The sequence below is a fragment of the Alosa alosa genome, chromosome 17, assembly GCF_017589495.1.
Source record: "Alosa alosa isolate M-15738 ecotype Scorff River chromosome 17, AALO_Geno_1.1, whole genome shotgun sequence".
NCBI classification, from domain to species: domain Eukaryota; kingdom Metazoa; phylum Chordata; class Actinopteri; order Clupeiformes; family Clupeidae; genus Alosa; species Alosa alosa.
Window position 1 is genome coordinate 9,213,884 of NC_063205.1, and position 21,407 is coordinate 9,235,290.

At 44.0% G+C, this 21,407-nt stretch overlaps 1 protein-coding gene across 1 annotated transcript; it reads right to left on the reverse strand.

Annotated features, from left to right (window-relative positions):
• Positions 1-1,549: 1,549 nt before the first annotated feature.
• On the reverse strand, positions 1,550-20,817 carry mtpn (myotrophin). Its single transcript, XM_048268865.1, has 4 exons — positions 20,429-20,817; positions 16,495-16,608; positions 14,801-14,884; positions 1,550-3,020 (listed from the first exon to the last, which is right to left on the reverse strand). The coding sequence occupies exons 1-4, from the start codon at positions 20,498-20,500 to the stop codon at positions 2,934-2,936; spliced, it is 357 nt and encodes a 118-aa protein (XP_048124822.1). The 5' UTR covers positions 20,501-20,817; the 3' UTR covers positions 1,550-2,933.
• Between the last annotated feature and the right edge of the window lie 590 nt (positions 20,818-21,407).

Here is a 21,407-nt window from a genome sequence, read left to right on the forward strand (position 1 = left end):
AGGATGGTCTGAGGGCCCGATGACCTCTAGCGATACCTGTGCTTACTGCCCAGCACCGTGGAGCACAATTGGCATTTGCCATAGACCCTGAGCACATGAGTGACAGATGTGAAAGGTCCGGAGATGTCGTGGAGAAAGTTATGCTGCCTGCAACATCATTCAGCATGACCGGTTTGGTGTTGGGTCATTGATGTTCTGGGGAGGTATATCCTTGGAGGGACACAGACCTCCACAGGCAACACAACAGCACTCTCACTGCTATTAGGTATTGGATGAAAACTTCAGACACATTGTCTGACCCTGTACTGGTGCAGTGGTCCCTGGGTTCCCCCTGGTGCACAACAATGGCCGGCCACATGTGGCTAGAGTGTGCAGGCAGTTCCTGGAGGATGAAGGCATTGATACCATTGACTGTCCCCCACACTCCCCTGACTTAAATCCAATAAAACACCTCTGGGACATCATGTTCTGGTCCATCCAACACCACCAGGTTGCACCACAGACTGTCAAGGAGCTCAATGATGGCCGTGTCCACATCTGGGAGCAGATCCCCCCAGGACAACATCCGCTTCCTCATTAGGAGCATGCCCTGATGTCATCAAGCATGTGGGGGCCATATGAATTACTGAGTACCACTTTGAGTTGCTGCGATGAAATGTAGGCAAAACGGACTAGCCTGCCGCATCGTTTTTCCAGCCCTCTGTAGGCTGATCATTTAGCCTGGCTAGCGCCACCACTTCTCAATGAGACGTGGTCTGGGAACCAAACGTTCATTTTCTCGTATTTGAAAAAAATGCCCAGATCCGTTTATTGGGTGCCACGGATGTCTATCAAATACGTCTGTGCATAGCTCATCATCGTCTTGCTTTCCCACCTGTTCTGTGATTGGTTCCCTATCCCAGGCGAAAATTTGCTCCATGGTCTTCAGGCTGCCTTAGCAGCGTGAATAAAATCACGCGCAAGGCAGCATGGGAACACCCAGGCTACTGATCATTTTCATTTCCAAAAAACGATGTGGCCTCCTTCCGTTTCATGACCAAGTCAGTACAAATATCCAGCATGATGTTTTTTCCCCACTGAGATGTGATGTGCTTTTTTTTTTTTTTTTAGCAGTGTACATCACCTACTAAGAGAGATCACAACAAGGCCTGTGAGCCAGACAGAATGGCTATCTAGCAATGGAATACGCATGGTTCGAGATAACAACCTTGTTATTTATTTAACACAGTAGCACACACAGCTCAAGGTGCAGGGAGCTGCCAAAGGCACAGAGTTGACTGAATTAGTCTCGGGCCTGACCGATTCAGACAATAATGGAATGGTCATTATAATTAAACATGCAGGATATCTTCTGGCCCTTGGTGTGGTATGAGGGAGCCAGTATGGGTGAGGAGAGGTTTGAGTCATGAATGCAATTATGCATGACTTGGATACGGCATATGGATTGTTAACTCACTTCTACTGAGTTTGTAGTATGGAACAAGGCCTGAAACGTTTCATTACTCTGTAGCACGGTATCAATGGAAAAATTAAGTCAGACGAGACTGTATTTTTGTTCTCTTTTTGTTGTTTATTTCTTTTCTTTATTCCACAGGTTCTCACAATGATGCCAGTTATAAAGCGTTCCAATGCATAACCACTATCTGAAAGCAACTTAAAACCAGAAAAGCAGCCACTTTTTTTTGTCCTTTTTTTTTTTTTGTGTAGTTTTATCTTTTGTAAGAGCTTTCCAGCAGAAGCAGTTCTGGCATGCATTAAGCCAGCAGGAGACTTAATCAAACTCGGAGTGTGAGAAACCAAACCCAAAGCCTGTTAAGTAATGTGTGCACCAATGAGCTACTAGATACCATGATTGCAGTAACAAGGTATTAAAGAAAAGCAAAAGAAAACAGAGGAAGGAAAAACACTTGCAACTTAAAAACTGTCGTGTCTGTGAAAGTTGTGGGTGAGATGAATAGGAATTTCCATTGATATTTTTGTACCTTTTATTCAATTATGAACATTGGAATTAATACAAACCAACATTTTTGACGGAAAGTGGTTGTATATTTGTCAGTAATTGAAAATATTTGTTATTTGTGTCTCGTCTTAGTGTGATATGTGGTTAAATGTGAATGGAGGGGTACGTTGATGGCATATAGTCAGAAACAGTGATCCCATACAACCTACAACCTCCCCACCACTCATAAGGAAAGAATATCGAAGTTTAGAGAGGCCATAAACAGGTAAGGGCAATCTAGCATAGCCAGAATGAGGGGCAGCTGCACAAATGAGTGCTTGAAAGCAGTCCTATTTTACAACCGTTTTTTTTATTTTTTATTCTGACCCACTATTTTTTTAATGACTATTGTTACCCCTACAATCATATCAGTTACTGTGTGGCCTTACAGTACTTTGTGTGTAGAAAAAAATATATATACACATAGTTTTTTCATGCCCAGATTTAAGAAGGTGTTTCTCATAGGGTATGAAATCAGTCATTAAGTGCTAGTCTCTTTTGTTCACACCAACAATAAAAGTCTGTTAGTTCAGTGGTGTGATTTAGGGTTCAGGACTTAAGGCGGACTGTGGAGTAATTGGGAAATTTGTTCAGCTATTGGTCCTTAAGCGAGGCATTTCTTTTTCTTTAATTGTCTTTCCACTGAATAACTAATTCTAAGAGTTGGAAAAAAGGAAAATTCACCCTGACCTTCCACCGAAAAATAACAATAATCATCCTAACAAAAGAAAAAATATATATAAGTCATGAAAACCAAACACAACTATCACACAGATGCGTGGTGCTATGACGAGAGGATTTGTTTTTGTTTTTTTGCAGGGATGGATGGGGAAGAGGCGTCAGTCCGTCTCGTCTGTCCGGGGTAATCGCCACGTCTGTCTGTCCATCCGTTTGTCTGTCCGTCCGTCCTTCTCCTCTTTCCACAGGACTCACCTCACTTGAGGAGAGCCTTGATTGCTTCGCTCTCGGCCGCTTCGAAGGCACTGAGGCCATCTGGCCCTTTCCGCTCCTTGTCAGCTCCCTGCGCAAAGAGAAGAAAACAACGCCGATACACGGTTACATTCCCACGCTAAGCGTTCCCAAGCGTTCCTTTAACAAATCCGTCCATCCTTCCTTTCACACAAACAAACACACTTTTCCTCCTTCTCCAACAGCCCTCTGGCTGTGATCTGCAGCAGCAGACTCCTCAATTCCTGCTTTTTCCACACATTGCAAAGCCTGCAGCATGGCACCATCCCACACATGGTCACTCGAACAGCATCGGCCCATCCAAGTTGGTATCTACTGATGCTTCTGCAGCCACAGGCAATACTAACTATGCGTCTGGTTATTTGCATGGTTATCAGTGGTAGGTATGTAGTAGTTTGTTGCAAAATGCATATGTGTAACCATGTATTCATTTTGTGTCGGAGTACTAAGGAGCGATGGACTGTTCAAGACAAGCAAATATGTAAATATGATGTACTACCCATGAGTCACAAAGAGTAAGTAGAAATAGACACAACAGCCATAGGGGGTATATGGGAAGAAATATAGGGGAAATATGACTTTGTGCACTATGCTCCAAGGGATGGATGGATGGAAAGACAGATGCAAGAAAGACAGAGAAAAGAAACAAAGAAACCCCTACAGAGAGTGTGTGTGTGTGTGCGCGTGTTTGTGTGAAAAGACAGAGGCCCTGACCTATTTTTGATGCCAAGGCTAGAACTTGGTGCCATGCAGGCAGTGGAGCGAGGACCTGGGAACAGGGATTTCCACAGACAAGGCTGCCGGCTTCCCTCATACAGCCACCTCTAATTGGGAGACTGGAGTGAAAATTTGACCTCATCAGGCCACTCCGTTTGGACAGGGGCCTATGAAAGGGACAGGCTTTTGCCTTGTAAACAGAGCCTGATGTTGGGAAACTAGGTTTTGGGGCCATGCAACTGAGCAGAGGATTATTACTGTTTGTGCCGAGATCCTGTGTTTGGTCATCCAGTGATGCACTTTAGGGAGGGATTAACAAAAGATTTTCAGCCAGTCCAGCGGGCAGCTTTGGCACACAGTGTAAGCGGCTATGCAGTCCTCTCAGCAACTCTGTCAACCACTGGCAAGACATGATCCGCCTTGTGCTGAACACTGCTCAGACCATCAACAGGTTACTTTGCTACCTACTGTATTCCTTGCCTTGAGTCTACATCCAGACCAGCTATGACTTATTTCAAATAAAAACACATTCCTTCTCTTGCTCTACTTGAAATAAGAGAGGGGGGTGGGGGTCACAGAAGGTCATTGGTTAGGTGCGATTCCCTCTGGCCATCTCGGCCATTGGTTAGGTGCGATTCCCTCTGGCCATCTCGAGTTCCCTTCCCACACATCCTCTCGTTCTCACCTGCTCATCTTCACTTTCCAGTACATGCCTCATTATATCAGAGCAACTGATGGAGTCCGTCTAGCGCCGGTCTGACAACCTCCTCCTAACCATGTTAACGAACACTTCCCAGTGACACACACACTCAAAGGCAACCCCTTGCCGTGAGTGTAAATGTATGAACTGTTGGCTCAGACCAGTGTTGTAATGTAACGGAGTACAAATACTTCGTTACTGTACTTAAGTAGAAATTTTATGTATCTGTACTTTACTTCGCTATTTAAATTTATGTTATTTTTTTTTAAATTTACGTTATATTTCCACTAAGCATCTTCGTTACTCATTACTAAAACATAAAATTAGAAGAAATGTATGCGACTGCAATAAGGGAGGTTTGACGAATCACTGCTCCTAGATTGCATTACGCACGCTCCGCACTCTATTTCAGCGCTTGTTTGTTGCTAAAGGAGGAGGACGCACAACTGAAACCGCCATGGAAGCACGAGCATCTACTGGAGGACCTCCCGTTATCATAGACGACCACCCCGATGATAGTGGTGAACTCGGTGAACAGGGTAGTGGTGAATATAACGTCATACACCCGTGGCCGTATTTGCAAGAAATGTTTCTGTACATTGGCAGCTTTCTGTGAAGCTGAACACTCCGCTACCTGCCCCAGCGGCCTGTGAAAGGCTATTTATCCATAGCATCGCAGGACTTGTCTTCAGTCCAAGAAGAGTAAGACTGAATCAGGCCCGGGTGGGTAATGTCGGAGAATCGGAGAATTCCCGGTGGGCCGCTTCACTTTTGGGCCGGTCGAGGAAACAAATATTGACATGTCACGTTAGTCTATCTTTTCTTAAAGTAGGACACGTTCCGCATTCTGTGCATGACACCAATGCAATGCCTCTGCATGGGTTGTAGCCTACGTGAGGGAGTACTTTAAGCTGCCACCATCATACCTGTGCCGAAGAAAACTGCTCCATCCTGCTTCAATGACTACCGCCCTGTGGCACTGACACCCATCATCATGAAGTGCTTTGAGCGGCTTGTCATGTCACATATCAAAGCCATTCTACCCCCCCACCCTGGACCCCTTCCAGTTTGCATACCGAGCCAAGCTGGTCTACAGAGGATGCAATCTGCTCTGCCCTCCACCCAGCCCTCACCCACCTGGAAAAAAAGAGACTCATATGTGAGATTGCTGTTTATAGACTTCAGTTCTGCATTCAACACCATAATACCACAACAACTCATCTGCAAACTTCGACAAACTGGGACTCAGTACCTACCTCTGCAACTGGCTACTGGACTTCCTCTGTCAGAGGCCCCAAGTAGTACGTGTTGGCAACAATACCTCAAGCAGCATCACACTGAGCACAGGGGCCCCTGCTGCGTGCTCAGTCCGCTGCTCTTCACCCTGCTGACGATGACTGCACTGCAACCTACAGCAACAATCACATAGTGAAATTTGCTGACGACACAACTCTGGTGGGTCTCATCACCAAGGGCTTACGAGACTCAATACAGGTTGGAGGTCGACCATCTGACCACGTGGTGCAGGGACAACAACCTCCTGCTGAACGTCAGCAAGACCAAAGAGATTGTTGTTGACTTCCGGAGAGGTCACACCCAACACCTGCCACTGACCATCGACGGTGCTGTGGTGGAGAGAGCGAAGCAGCACCAAATTCCTGGGGTGCACATCAGCGAAGACCTCTCCTGGACCACCAACACTGCATCACTGGCGAAGAGAGCTCAGCGCCGCCTGTACTTCCTGCGGGAAACTCAGGCGAGCAAGTGCTCCACCAGCCATCATGACCACATTCTACCGAGGCACCATTGAGAGCATCCTCTCCAGCTGTATCGCTGTGTGGGGAAGAAGCTGCACTGAATACAACAGGAAAGCCCTGCAGCGCATAGTGAACACAGCTGGAAGGATCATTGGTGCTTCACTCCCCTCCCCTGAAGGACATTTACACCACCCACCTCACCCACGCAGGGCGACCAAAATTGTGAGTGATGCAAGTCACCCCGCTCACAATCTGTTTGATCTACTGCCCTCTGGGAAGAGGGTACAGAAGCCTGCGCTCCCCAAGACTACCAGACTCACCAACAGCTTCATACACCAAGCTGTAAGGATGCTGAACTCTCTCCCTCCTCTCCCCCTCCACCCTCAGCTACATAACATCCTGGACATTGGACCCACAATGGCAATGCACTACTCCACTTGCACACTTGCACACTTGTACACTTTTACAACTTGGTGTTGTTGTCCTGAAAACACAACACTTCTGCTGCTCTTACATAACTTGCACCACTATGCCACTTTCTTCATTACTCAGGTCAAACAGAACTACCCAAGCCTCTTATTGGCCTGACTTTGCACTAGTTTTTTTTTTTATTGACTGTCTATGCACAATTTCAACAAAATTTTGCTGCTCTTATTTTTTCATTATTATATGTGCCCTCTTATTTACTTATTTACTTACTTTTTTGTTTACTTGAATGTTATGTTTGTCTGTGGACTTAAAATTGGTAAAATATGTCTTGTCTTCACCGTGGGATAGTGAGAAACGTAATTTCGATCTCTTTGTATGTCTGGAACATGTGAAGAAATTGACAATAAAGCTGACTTTGACTTTGACTTTGACTTCTCCCCTCCCAAAAAGAGTTGGTTGGGTCCATATAGCCCGTCTTTTACAAAATGTTTTCTCAGATACGGATAGCCGAGCCGGCCCTACAGTAGACACAAGCATCAGGAAGGATAGATGGTAGAAAGAGGCCAGGAGAGACTGAGCAGCAGATCAACCAGTCGACCACTGAAAATGATGAGCCCGAAATTAGTGATGAGGAGGCCATGACTACTGGGACAAGTAGAGAGGATAAATTAAAGTTATTTCATGTAAGAAAGAGCAATTACCCTACATGATAAACCTATATGCCTTGTTTGCTCAGAAGAGGGTGTAGTAAGGGAGTCGGCTAAATCACCAAACAACAATATAGCCTACCCATGCAAAAAACATGTAGCCTAAACATTAGTTCAATATGCCTCTTTGTGGAAGCATGGCATAGGCTACATTTCAAAGGCTTTCTTTCTTTCTGTTTTGGTAACTTGTGGAATAGTGGAATATTTTTTGTTAACTTCTCAGTTGAAGTGAATTATTATATAACCTTTACACATTTGTTGAACCATGGTACTAATAAAAACTACAGGATAGTAAGAGCTGAAATGTTGCTTCATTTATCCAATTTCCACCACTATGGTCGGTCTTAGGCCTGAAACTCCCAGGCACTGAATTCTGGCAACTTTGAAAACCAGCTTCTTTTGAAGATGAACAGACACCTTTTCAGTTTCAACTAATGACTGGCATATTAGTAGCTGCTGGACATAGGTGGCCTGTGTGTGTGTGTGTGTGTGTGTGTGTGTGTGTGTGTGTGTGTGTGTGTGTGTGTGTGTGATGGTGACCTGGGGAGTAAGCCCTAGAAATGCTCATGCCACATGACCAAAATGTTCTCCCTACAAGCAGGTCATTTTTTTTTGTGAAATAAATAAGTTATTTATTTTTCATTTTTACCTGAAGTTCATACAAAAGTGACATTTCTGTTTCTGTTTTTTTCTTTGATGTCAGCTCTAAAAATATGCTGTTTGTTCTTTGAACTTAAGAGAATTGTGCCTGAAAACTCCTAGAAAAGAATGTGATTTGATTTGATGAGTGAGATTAAGAAGATATGGGAACCCTGAATGTGCTTTATGCTTTACTATAAGAAAGCCAAAATAAAGTCACAATAAAAGTTAAAATAAAACCGCTTGCTTTTTACTTTTACTTCAAATACTTAAGTACATTAAATAGCAGAAAATTACTTTTGATACTTAAGTACAGTATATATCAGATACTTTAAGACTTTTACTTAAATAATATTCTAAAAGGTAACCTTCACTTCTACTTTTACTCAAGTATTGCTTTCTAGTACTTTATACAACACTGGCTCAGACCAAGCTCATCTATCTCGTTATAAACCACAGGTGGTGGTGGTGTAGGGGCATAAAGGAGTCTTATGCTTTTACTGGAGTGGAAGGCCGTCATGGCCACTGCTGGCCCAAATGTAAAGAAGGTCAAGAGAGACATTCTTAACAATCTGTCTAGTGGTTACTCTACTGAATTAGCAGCTGCTAATTGACTCTACCAAATCCACTTGTGTTGATACTGAAGCAGATGAACTCTGCTACCTACTGTACCCCACTCCACATCACACAGACAAGTTGCACGAAAATTCAGGCGAAGACTTAATCACGAGGTAGGTTGTATGTGTCCGAGGAGAGAAACGCAAGCTTGTTGCTGCTAGAGGTGTCCTTTAAGTCTTCATTAGGCCGTTATTGAGTGGAAAGGAGAGACTCTCCATGTATAATCTATCAGCTGGGCCAGTGAGGCCCTCTTTAGAGATCAGTCCTGTGAGTGAGTGAGGCTTACAGGAGTTTATTGCCCCCTGGGCTCCACTCAAGGGCTGGTGGCTGTTAGTGGACATATTTTACATGGCATTACTTACGGAGAGGCAGAGTGGGGCTGGGGATCAATACTTCCTCAGACAAAGAAAAAAGGAAGTGAGGAGGAGGAAGGAAAAAGAAAGAAAATAAAAAAAAAAGGAAACAATGAAGGGTAAAAAAGTAGAAGTACAAACACCAGTGAAAGGCAAACAGCAGATATCTGCTCATTTGTCCATGCATTCATTGACAGTCAGATCCAAAGTCTTTAGCCAAAATCCAAAAAAATGTGAGTTTTGTTCAAGGTAAAATAAACCCTGCAGGATCTTTATACAGGCAAAAGTTAATGAGATCCATTGCACAGTAACGTGGTCTAGCTTATTTGAAAAGAGAAGTTCTGTACAGGCAATCTCTCACCAGCAGTTACAGCCAGTGCCTCTATGCACTGTGTTGAATATGATGTGCAAGAGTCTATATATAGAAAAGAGGAAATAGCTGTCTGCTACAGGGACCTAAAAACCGGCTTCCTGTTAGGCTGGGCCGACCATTTATTCTAACTGATAAATGTCACTACACATAGTAGGTCGCACCCACAAACTGATATGGTTCAAATTCAGTCAGTGCAGGGGTCTACTCCCTTGGACCTACTGGAGTCCTTCATCCATCTAAAAGTTTGGAAAATGTAATCCCTGATGTGCTAACCACATCTCACCTTCATTGCTAAAACAGTTTTTAGGTACAGCTGTTCTGTACAGAAGGTGCCATGGCAAATATTGCCTTTCCACCAGCGGTGAGTTAAAGCACAGGGCCAGCAAAATGTCAAACGTAATGAAGGCTAACAACTGTGTTGATGGAAGTCTGGGTCAAAGCCGGCAAAAGCTCACTGGGCCGATGGGTGATTCTGACCTTTCTCGCCTTAAGCTCCCGCAACTCTCAACCCAGTGAGCGTGCGAGTCCTTCGCCATGGCCCCTCGCTTCCCTCTTAATCCTTTCACTCAGTCTTCCTCCTCCTCATTCACAGCGGGTGAATTAATGACAGACACCACGTTTTCTAATATCCGACTTTATCCAGCCGAGTGCTGTCGTGGGCGTAGTCTAGCTATGGAGCTTACTTGCCTCCATATAATGGGAGAGGAGTGCGGCTTGGGTGGGGTGGGGGTCAAGCAACATACCAATCTGGCACAAACCACAGATTGGACACTAGAAATAAACACTGAACAATTGGATGTGGGGAGTCATGAGGAGTCTATAGAGGGGCACCATCATTAAGTGTGGTTGCAAAGCAGCACACTTATTGTTCTTCTTAAGTTTTATTATTTTTCCCGTCTCCCTAATTTTTTGTCAGCTCTAGGCCCTTTGAGACAGAAAGACCATTCCAACTTTAAAGCGTCCGGTCAGTACCGTGTAAGTTGCTAAGCAGATGGCGTCAGGTGGGCGGTCGCGTTATGCCATATTGGATTGAACAGAAAGCGAAACTAAATTAATGATACACAGGTCACAAATTTGGTCGAGCATAAATTAAACTTGATGGCGTCAGGTCACAATTTGGTCCGCCATATTGGATTGAACAGAAAGCGAAACTAAATTAATGATACACAGGTCACAAATTTGGTCCGAACGCCACGGAACTTGACGTACATTATCCTTGGACCAAGCCTCACAAAAGTTACCAGAAGGATTTTTGATTTTCGAAAGCGTTTGCCCATCACAGCCAAACGAAATCGGCGGTGAAGCTCCGAAACAGGAAGCCGTCCATATCTCAGGAACACGTCACATATCGATACCAAATTTTGTATTTGAACTCGGGACTCCAATGTGAGGGTGCATAAGCTAAAAAGAAAAAGAAAACATTCCAAAAGTTTCCAGCATTTGGCAAACCACCCACCCGTATTTGGTAACCATCACCTTCCACATTTGCAGTTGTACATCTATCACTATGCCTTCCAAGTATGCACAATGTCTCTGGGCAGCCACAATGTCTCCGGGCAACCTTGCCCAATCATGAAATCCTTGCTCAGCCATGGGATAGTATGGACTTACGAACTGAAATGGTAAGGAGAACATTAGCTATTTATTGCTGACGTAGTACAGTTATTTTCACATTGACTGTATTCAAATTAAATGTTTCATTATTGTTAAATATCATGATGGGAGAGTATTATTAAAAATGTTACAAGTATGCATATGTTTACAGGCATTTAGGTTTTACTTTGTTGTTTTGTTGTAAAGACATGCAAGGCATTCTGGGCCATGTAATGAACAGTGGTCGGCAGCACTCTATACGTATTAATATGAATAGGTGTTTCTGTAAACCTAGGGACAATAAACAGCTATCTCTGTTACAAAAACGAGCTGGTAATCGCTCATTGAAGAGGGAACTATGATAAAAAGATTATGCTTTGAGGAAAACAGAGTTGACGACACAAGCAAGAAATGTCACGTTAATGTTAAATACATCTGAACGCTAGGTGGCTACCTTGTAGTACATTTCACATACATACGGTGCCATCATTAGAATTATGTGAGCTTCACAAGTAAGGAAGGTGCAAATATTATGTAATTTATAATGGGAAATTATTGGAAATGTTATTTCTTGTTTATTCTAATTGCAAACCACACACATCCATTCGGAATCACACGTACACATTTAATACTTAAAGACTCTCATTTCGTTTATTTGATGTTGCCTAGCAACGCAGCCTTCAGAGCAAAGATTCTAGAACAGGGCTTCAGAGAGACACGTTTTGAGTTTGTGGCCAAGAACCTAAAATATCGGTTTCCATGTGTATGTGCTGGATGGTGTGCGTCCTTTATGAAAGTAAGTGTTTTATACAGTTAACGTTACAGACATAATGAGTCATGTTGTAGTGGTCAACATAAATGTGCCCCTTCTGTTATTAGAATGCTAAGCAGAGAAGTATGCTAAGCAGAGATTTAGTATCATTAATTTCTTGTGTGGCTAGCTATAGGGAGGAGATGTATGTTGCTAATTGGGATTTATGTTGTTTAGCGTAATGCCATGGTCATTTGATAGGAGATGCTTGCACTCGTAACTTCGTCACTTGTAACTTTAGGACTGCTATTTAGCACATTAGCCCTAAAAGTAGCACCTAAGTCTGTGACAGCTTAAAAGAAGTGGCGAGGACTCCTAACGCGATGTTTTGAAATGCGTCTAATATTGTCTACAGGAGCTTCCAATCGCGAGGGAACTTTCATTGTAGGCATAACTAAGAGATGCAATAACACCACCAACAACCAAAACTAGCCTACTCATTGTCAACGTGTACATTAAATGTAACGTTTCTTGTGAATCAAATTAAAATGTTTTCTTTGCAAACGTAGGCATATGGTGACAGATTAATTTAATAATGCTGCTGTGTGAATCACGGTAAGCGCGAATGAAGTGGCCACTTCTTAATGGGACCCACTGTATAGAAGTGGGCTAAGTAAAATAGAGATGTTTCAAATAAGATAAGGTTAATCAGAATTCTACGATATGCCCGCTTGACAACGGCAGAGATAGAACTGGCCTTTGGCCATAGCAACCATCCATTTAGAACGATTGGCCTTCATAGCAACCAAAGATCGGAGCTGTGTTGCAATGTGAGGCAAAGTATAGAAAGGTGATGAAATATACAGGTATATACAGGAGACAGGTCAAGAAATATAGTGCAATGTAGACAGTAGTATAGTTGATTTACAGATGGTGGTTTAGAGTAATATGTATTCCTTTATTCTGAGATACATCTGAGATAGGCTACATCAATAGGCTCTTAAAACAACCCCAGGCTCACAAAACAATCCCAAACAGACATAAGGTCTTTATAGAGCAAATCCATATAGATTATTTGTCAAATAAACCAGTAAAACATAATTTGTCGGATGGAATATATAACATTCCCACTCATAGCTCATTTTTTTTTTTTTTTTCAAATCAGTGAAAAAGTATCCTGACAAACAAGCAGCTTTTTAATGCCTTGGTCATATTTCATAATTTCAATTCCTCTGTAGGTTACCTGATAGCCCAGTTTGAGAGGCGGAAGACGCGTGACATTATTTATATTTGCAGGCAATCACTGCTGTCATTTTATTTTATTGATTTGATCTGTCATAGAAGCTAAATTTGAAGGCAGGCCAAAGGTACAATCCAACGAACCGCATTCAACCCGCAAGCCAATAGTTGAATAGCCCTCTCCTAGAGCTTTTGAGATATTGCCACTGCTCCAACACTGAAAGGCACTGTTACAATGCCAGGTTCAGCATAGCATATGCCAAGCCAGGTTCAGCATAGCATATGCCACTGTCTGCTCACGTTGGTGACCGGACCAGGGCAAGCACACTTTCGCAGTTCCCGCCGGAAATGCAGTCTAGTTTATTTTCGTCTTCATTCAGATTTTCTACACCAAAAACCAATGGCATGCCAATAGCATGGGCAAAAGTCACATGGAAGCCATTCTAATGAATCTGCTCACCCACAATACTCCATACACCCACAATACTCACTCAAAGCATTACAAGTCAAGTGGGCAATGTTAGTATTAAACAACCTTGCTTTGCCATCTAAAACATTACCACATATCTAAGTGAAAGCTGTTCACTCAATGACACACACATACAGGTGTGTCCTTGTTTATCACAGCTTGAGATTTCAATGCTTTATCAGCACAGTGGCGGATCAGGGGGCGGAAGTTACCATGCTAGCAGCTTTAGGTAAACCTCTACCTCAGCCATGTAATTTCAGCTTCTTTGCGAAAGCCAGGGGTCTTTCTGATTTTACAATTCCTTTACATCAGGTCTTCTCACCACTTTCTCCCGAGACAGATCTTATCAGGTGAAAACAGACTCCACAGGCTGTCAGTATGATGAGCGAAGAATCTAATTTATATGGGACCCTTTCAAGGAGTCCAAAATCCTGACAACCCCCCCCAAACATGAGAGTTATATCTAGTTATATCTATAAAAGAAAGACTGCAACTGACAAGAAAAGTCACACATAAGGTGTCCAAAGAAAAGGTTCTGGTCACAAAACTTCAACAGCTTTCTCAGCAGGGTAGAATCCATTTACTCACTTCTCATGGTTTCACATAAAGCTACAGAGTGAGTGAGTGTGAGTGTGTGCATGTGAGTATGTATGCATGTATGTATGTATGTATGTATGTGTATGATCTGTAGACTACCTACCCAGATATGGTGATACAGGGGCCATGTAAAAAGTAGCTGGTGGAACTTTATATTGAGTCACCTGAGATAGTCTATCCCACACCCTTGAACTCAGCATTATATCTGAAGCAGTGAAACGATCAGTGGTTTTCAGAACACCAGAGAGAGAGAGAAATTGTGTGTGGGTGTTTGTGTGAGAGTGTGAGAGAGAGAGAGAGAAGACAGGGTGGGGGTACAGTGTGAGAAAGAAAGTAAAACAACATCATGCACAGCCTCAGGCATGCAGAGAGAGGTGACCAGCTAACGTCAACTCAGGAGAGTATGTGCCAGAAGCCGGGGAGCGGAGGGGGAGAGGCCTGTAGAGAGAACGCTGGCACCACCTGGGAGCATACAAAAATAACAAACAAAAGAGCCCTGCACTCCACACTCTGGGAACATTCCAGAAGCCTCCCGCTTGCTAACACACACAGAAAAGGCGTATGTAAAAATGAGACAGAGAAAATGCATGTGACAGAGGGGGAGAGAGAAAGGAGGTAAACAAGGGGGGTAAGAAGCATAGAGGACTTTTTTGTATTAAGCCCCTTTCATCCCTCATCTGCAGACACAGCCAACCCTGAAATCCACCCACTGGGGCACCTACTGTGCTGTTGCACTTCATAAGAGTCTCCCTTTCTGACATGACCCTTTCTGTGTGTGTGTTTTGCCTAGGATTGGGTATGGGTACGAGTGAGTATCTCTTCTGTGAATGAGCGTGTAGGCTTTTTGAGGAAAAGTAAACGTGTGTATGGTGCAGCTTCCAATTGCATACCTTTTCCAGCAGGATTTTGACACAAGAGAGATGACCCTCATAAGTGGCAGAGAGCAGGGGAGTGATGCCATGTTTGTCTGCAGCCTATAATGAAAGGAGGAAAAAAAACAGGTTTTAACCAAACAAAGAACAACGAGGGCAAAAGCAATGCATAATATCGTCGATTTCATGGACTGCTCTATGGGCCGTTCTGGCCTCCTACGCAAGGGTGCGGTCATATCCATCCTTCTCTTCGTGAAGAGGGGAGGCACTTTTTTTCCGCTTCTCTCCTCAGCTTATCTCAGCGATGAATTACCCAGGGAGAGGTGTGGATTTATCAGGCCATTTCAGAGAGCGTTACTCCTTATCTGTTTGTGTGTGTGGGATGGGACTGAGAAGCAAGCACTCACAAAACACTTTGTTTAGAGGTTGATGTTGATGTGTCTGTGTGTGTATGTGTGTGTGTGTGTATATGTGTGTATATGTGTGTGTGTACGTGTGTGTGCGTCTATGGGCATGTGTGTTGTGGTGAGGGAGGAACCTCTCAAAACTCTCCAGACTGAAATACTCCCCCTGACCACAGGAAGTAGGAAATGGAGAATACCATTAAGATGAGAAAGAAGAAGAAAAGGGATGTCAAAATAAGGGTTCGTAAAGGATCAAGACCTGTGGTAGAAAATGCAATTAACAGTGAGGGGACAGAAAAAGAAACAGACCAAGTGATACATGATGACCACCAGAGACTGAGGAATGAGATCAGAAGAGGAAGGAGGGGAAATGAGACGCGTAGAAAAACAGCTGATCTGACTCACACAGGCACATATTCTCTAGAAGAGGTGTGGAAGAGGCGGGGCAGGCTTGCGTAATCCCCTAACCACCACCTTCACCTCTGCTAACGTAACAGACATAGAGCATGTCCAGGCATGGGACAAGCCCATGGGCCCCCTCAACAGACAGGGGACGCACACAAGGCCTGTGGGCTTTTACGCGAGAGTATTTGTTTCTGCCAGGTACGTGCTCCACACACCCCTTACAGGCCATGAGGGCCTTATCAGTCACCTCCCTGCAGCAGAAGTAGGAGGGGGATGCCAAATGCGATGCTAAGAGATAAGTGGTAAATAGCAATCGTAAAAACCACTTCCCCCACTCGTATGGAAATTATTTTGTGCGGAGACGCTGGTTCCACTGTGTGGGCTGAGAGACATCGGACTCCTCTTCATGGTGTCACAGCTTTATAGCCAACATTGATTAAAGGATATCAGGGGTGTCCAGGCATGTCCACTGAGGATTGGTATGGCAGCGAGCTTTCAGTCAAAGCCCAGCAGGAGCCAGCCTGACCTTGCTCATTAATTAAGTGATTAACTTCATCAGGTGTGCGCCCCTTCATAGCTAGAACAGAAATCCAATTGCCCATTTGGAAAGGGCGGCTTGACTCGTCAAAGGGTGAGAACATTTTCCTAAAATATGGCTTGTGCTCTCGGTCACTTCCGAAAGCTTGTAAAAATCGGAGGCCCTGCTTAAGTGAACATGCGACAGACTGCAGGGAGGCGAGCAGGCGCACACAGGAAGGCTTTTGTCAGCTTGTTGCCACACACCTACCAAGAGCAGGCAAACCAGATGCAAATGGGGAGGGTGGGAAACAGCCGGGGTGTGTGGTGTGTGTGTGTGTGTGTGTGTGCGTGGGGGTGTTGGATAGGGGGACAGAGGGCTCTTACGTTGACGTCGGCCCCCCTGGAGAGGAGAAACTTGACCACATCGGCGTGGCCACAGTCAGTGGCGTAGTGCAGCGGCTTCCTCCCGCCCTCCAGAGTTCGGTTTACGTCTTCATCCTACAGAAAGACACAAACGGCGGTTTTAGTCAAAGTCGAAGTTCTCTGGAACACTCTTCTACCCACCAAAGTCACTGTTTAAGTAACCACACATGACTGACACACACTGACACACACAGACGCACAGAGACAGACACACACAGACACACACACAGACACACACACAGCAAACAGTAATCACACTGTGCCAGAGACGTCCATCCTCCAACTTCCCTGCTGTGGTTTTATTGGGCCCTCACACTGATCAATTCTCAACAGTGCAGCCGTGGGAGAACAAACTTTCTCTTCCGTCTGCACATGTCCCTACACAAAGGCAGCACTGAGAACCACCTTGCATGTTTGAAAGCTTAAAATGACTAGTGGTGACATTTTACTGAGGAACCACTGAGCATGAGGACTGTAAAAAGAAATAACAACAATAATTAAATGTGCTGTAGTCTTACTATACATATTATAATGCTGTAGGCCAAATGTATACAACAATTATCAAATTCTATACAAACATGCTTGAAGCAAGCAGCTTAAGTGTGTCAGAAGGTCAACGAAAGCCTGTGGGTGTACAAAAAAAGTAATGTGTTAACTATGACTGGCCGATAGCATGGGGTAGGGGTGTAATAGGGTGAGTTATGGTGAGTAAATACATTTTCTGCCTTATAACAGAGACACTGGACACTGGTGTGTGTGTGTACATGTGTGTGTGCGCAGACACGGGAGTTATGGTGTGGGTGGACATACCGTGGCAACACTTTGGTCATGATGCTTCACTTTCTACTGTGTGGTAAGACGTTGCACCCTTAGGCTGAGACAGTGTGAGAAAACAACAACAAAAACACTACCATCCCACCAAATGTGCGACAATTCTAATCTCTCAACACATTCACAGCCTACAGACCATGAATTCAGATGCTAGGAAGCTATTCTCTGGCCTGACTCCGCCCCTCCTACGTACTTCTGCTCAATTTTAATTTCCCTTCAGTACGTCATCTAGGTCTGCTGTATATTCGCGGGATTTCTCCTGCAGGTCCAGTCAGCGACGATGACGTTGAGGTTGTGCGCTAGTTTGAGCCAGACATACATCACGATCAAACGTTAGTGTTTGGTTATGGCAGATCCAGAGTGGCTCTGGGCAGATCCAATAGTTTTAAACTTCAACAGAGTACTCGCCTTCAAGGAAGTTAACGCTTGGCAATGGAAAAGTGGCCAGACTCTCTGTACAAATGAAATGTACGTACGAGAGTCTGGATATTTCCAGGCTAGCTATTCTCACCTCTGAAATGGTCCATGGAACAATCTCTACCACTGTGTGTGTGTGTGTGTGTGTGTGAGAGAGAGTGTGTGTGTAAGTGTGTGTGTGCTGTTGATGACAAGGAAAGTGCAGTATCTGTATCTCATTACATGGAGCTGCGGTGTGATCTTGTGACACTGGATACATGGGGCGACAGATGAGGCAGAACGATACCACAGTCTAACCCCCTGTGCTGGTCATAAAGAGATATGCTAAAATCCCATGGTCCCCTGGAGTGCAGGAGGTGGGGGGGGAGAATGCCGGGTGCAAGGGCACTTTTAAGCTCTCCTGAGTGGGGGGACAGATCCAGAGTAGAAAGGGTTATGGGGTGGAGAGGGTCTCCAGGTCAATGCCCTCACAGCAGACCATAAGTAGCTTTGACAAGGCCTGTGCGATGGCATTGTCAACAAATGACCCATCCTCTAAATAATTTCTCTACTGTGTGTTGGGTCTGGGTCAGTCTCAGGGCGAACAAATTCATGCCCATACGTGTAGGTGCATGCTTTGAACATGAGGCTAATGTTGCATTCCAGGCTGAGGGTCAGGGTCATCATACACAGGCCTTGACATCCTTGACTGCAGATATCATCAAATATCATTTCTTCTTGCATGTGTAAAAGCAAATATGGACACAGGCTATGTGGAAATACAATTAAAATGCATGCATGTACTACTGACACCCAATCAATAAAGAAAAGCATTACATGAAACAGCAATGAATATTAGCATATCTGGAGTCCTTGGTTAGTACCTTTCCATCATTCACAGTTGCATACAACCTCATCCTCACAACCATGGCATGAACCCATAATCACCCAGAGACCAATGTCACTACCGCTTCCCTACTCACCATACATCATTGTCGAGGTGACAAAAGATCTTGACCCTTCTCTCTTCTAATCTAGCCTAATGCTTATGTCTTAAGGAGGGTGGGGGTTCTAACATTTCAACCATGATGAAGCTTATCTTATGGGGCCTGCACCATAATGCACTGAGCCTACGGTTTTACCAGGCTAATCTGAATAATAGAAAGACTAGTTCAGAAAGTATATAATGTAAAACAAAAACACAAAATACTTCCCATACCAATATGACTAACCTTAGAGCATTGAGAAGAAAAATGTATCTCTCAAAATGAGAGGAAGTGAGATGGTGGCTAAGAACACCCAATTCAAAAAACCGAAATTCTGCGGTCGTTTTTTTCTCGCCGTGGCACAATTCAATGTGGGCTGGGCTTTGATCACTACAATACAGGCCTTACAGCAGGCTAGTACCTGCCCACACTCTGCTTGGTAATTGGGCTTTCATTAGCGTAGTGCAACCACTTATCATTATACAACTTCAAGACGAATATAAATCACAGACGCTGATGTCTGATGACACCACCATGCCTTCGCAACTGTCACACGTTTTGCTACGCCAAAACCATCTGAGGGGTGTATGCTATAAAATGTGGGTGTAGACTGCAGACTGCTAATCGGCTACCTGAGAACAGCGCGTGGCTGTTGAGACGCTTGGATGCTTGCAGTTTAAACTTTTCGAACAGCTAACAACACGTATTATTAATCACCCATTTTTGGCCAAATGCCTAAGATACTGGTATTTATTAATCCAACAATAACGACGTTACCATTCTTTGCACCTCGCTCCTGAACCCACGCCCACCTCACATTGGTTGCCGCTAGCTTGCTAGCAGGCAAGCTATTTCTCCTGTTGTCTACACTGACATCCAAGCCAAGCCCAATGGGCCTGAAGACCTAACAGTGCACAAATAAGCAACGTAGTTACAGGAGATGTTGTTACCACATTCGCTTTTTACAAGATAGTATTAAACCAGCTAACGTTATGTGCCTGACAAACGTCTTCATTTCTGACAGTTGAACAGACTGCTAACTTTTGCTATTGGGTAGTATGCTATCATTTGGCGACAGTTCAATTGACATTTTGTTGGCTTTCGCTTCAAATAGCAGGAATCTTCAGACAGACGTTAGTAACTTAGTTACATTCAGCAGTTTCTTCGGCAACTTGTTAGACACTTAATTATAGACTTTGTTTGCGATACTGGGATACAACCGTCCTTTTTAGGGTTAGCATTTTGAGAAATGTATGGGGTCACTAACGACAGTAAGGTTATGCTATCCCTGTCAAACTCCTCGTAACTCCCTTGTTGGTGTCTTATCAGATGCAACAAGCTGGTTGATGCCTCATAGAATCAGACAGCAAGACAGCTACCAAACAAGCTTGCACTGTTAATTGTGCTAATGCATCGCCCTAGATACAAAGATGAATCCTCTAGGCAATACACGATATAACAGCTCACAATATTAGTTCAGATACAGAATCACAACCGATAAATTGAGTTTACAAACCAAGCTCATTTTAGCTAACATAGCAAGCTAACAGCAAGCTAGGTAGGGTCAAGCTTTTACCGAATGTTCGAGTCAATCTGTGGCGAGGTTGGCTAGCCGGCTAAAGTCATTCCTTTGGCCGGGTAGTCATTGTAAAGAAAGTTGTGACGTTAACGCCCAGTCTTACCTTCACCAACAAAGTCTTCACCTCATCCAAGTCTCCATTTTTCAAGGCCCACATGAGCTCCTTATCCCCCATTCTAGTAGATTCTCGATTTCCTTTGCCTTTGCTTTCGGGAAAATGCAGTTATCCACTTAGCCCGCGAGCTAACTTGTAGCTATTCAGTCTAAACCTCTGCTTACTGTACCAAAAGTTACTTTTAATGTCGCACTTCTTGACAGGAGCACAGGCACTCTAACACGGGGAACTCTTTTACTTAAATAATTGTTGTTATTTACCACAAATGAATGAACAAACGTTCAAAACGCTGAAAAGAAAAGTTTCAGAGATGATACTGGGGATCCGCCTTTACACTAGCCTCAAAAACGATTTCAATTTCCGGTTTCAAAGTAAAAGTCAGCCTGTAAAAGTCTGTGGGAACCGTGGCGCTGGTAAGCAACGTTAGTCAGCATACCTATCAGCAATTGTTTATTAAACTTCTCACTAATGGAGTGAATGACATATGTATCATACGCTACGCAGGTGTAGGCTAGCCTACTATTATAGTCTCATGAGCGACTTCTTTTGGGAACACACGGTCTCCAAAATATCATCTTAGCCTATATGCATTAAAGCCTACTTACCCTCCATGGTAGACTACAGGGCTTATGTTCACGCCTTTCTGCAGCATGTTTTCAGTAATAACATAGATTAAGATATAGGAGGATCCACGATTTTCTTGTTTATTAATTTGTGTCAACATGCAGATTTGATGTAGCCCCGAGGGGTATTTCACAAAACCTTGATAAGGGATTAAGCTGGGATTTTTAGGTTATCCTGGATGAATTTAGCCTTGACTTGGTTTCACAAAAGAGATGGCACATAAGTTACCGTGGGGATTTATTCACTGCACTTTCTCCCTCAAGGTGCGGGGGGGGGGCTCCATGTCAATTTTGCTTGGGCCCCCCAAATTCCTTGAAACGGCCCTGGCCTCTACTAACATTTT

Coding starts and splice junctions, on each gene's coding strand:
- mtpn (XM_048268865.1), bottom strand. CDS start 20,500: ATGGGGGATAAGGAGCTCATGTGGGCCTTGAAAAATGGAGACTTGGAT. Junction 14,885..16,494: donor CCAGGGGGGCCGACGTCAAC/GTAAGAGCCCTC, acceptor CTTTCATTATAG/GCTGCAGACAAACATGGCAT. Junction 3,021..14,800: donor TCAAAATCCTGCTGGAAAAG/GTATGCAATTGG, acceptor CTCTTTGCGCAG/GGAGCTGACAAGGAGCGGAA.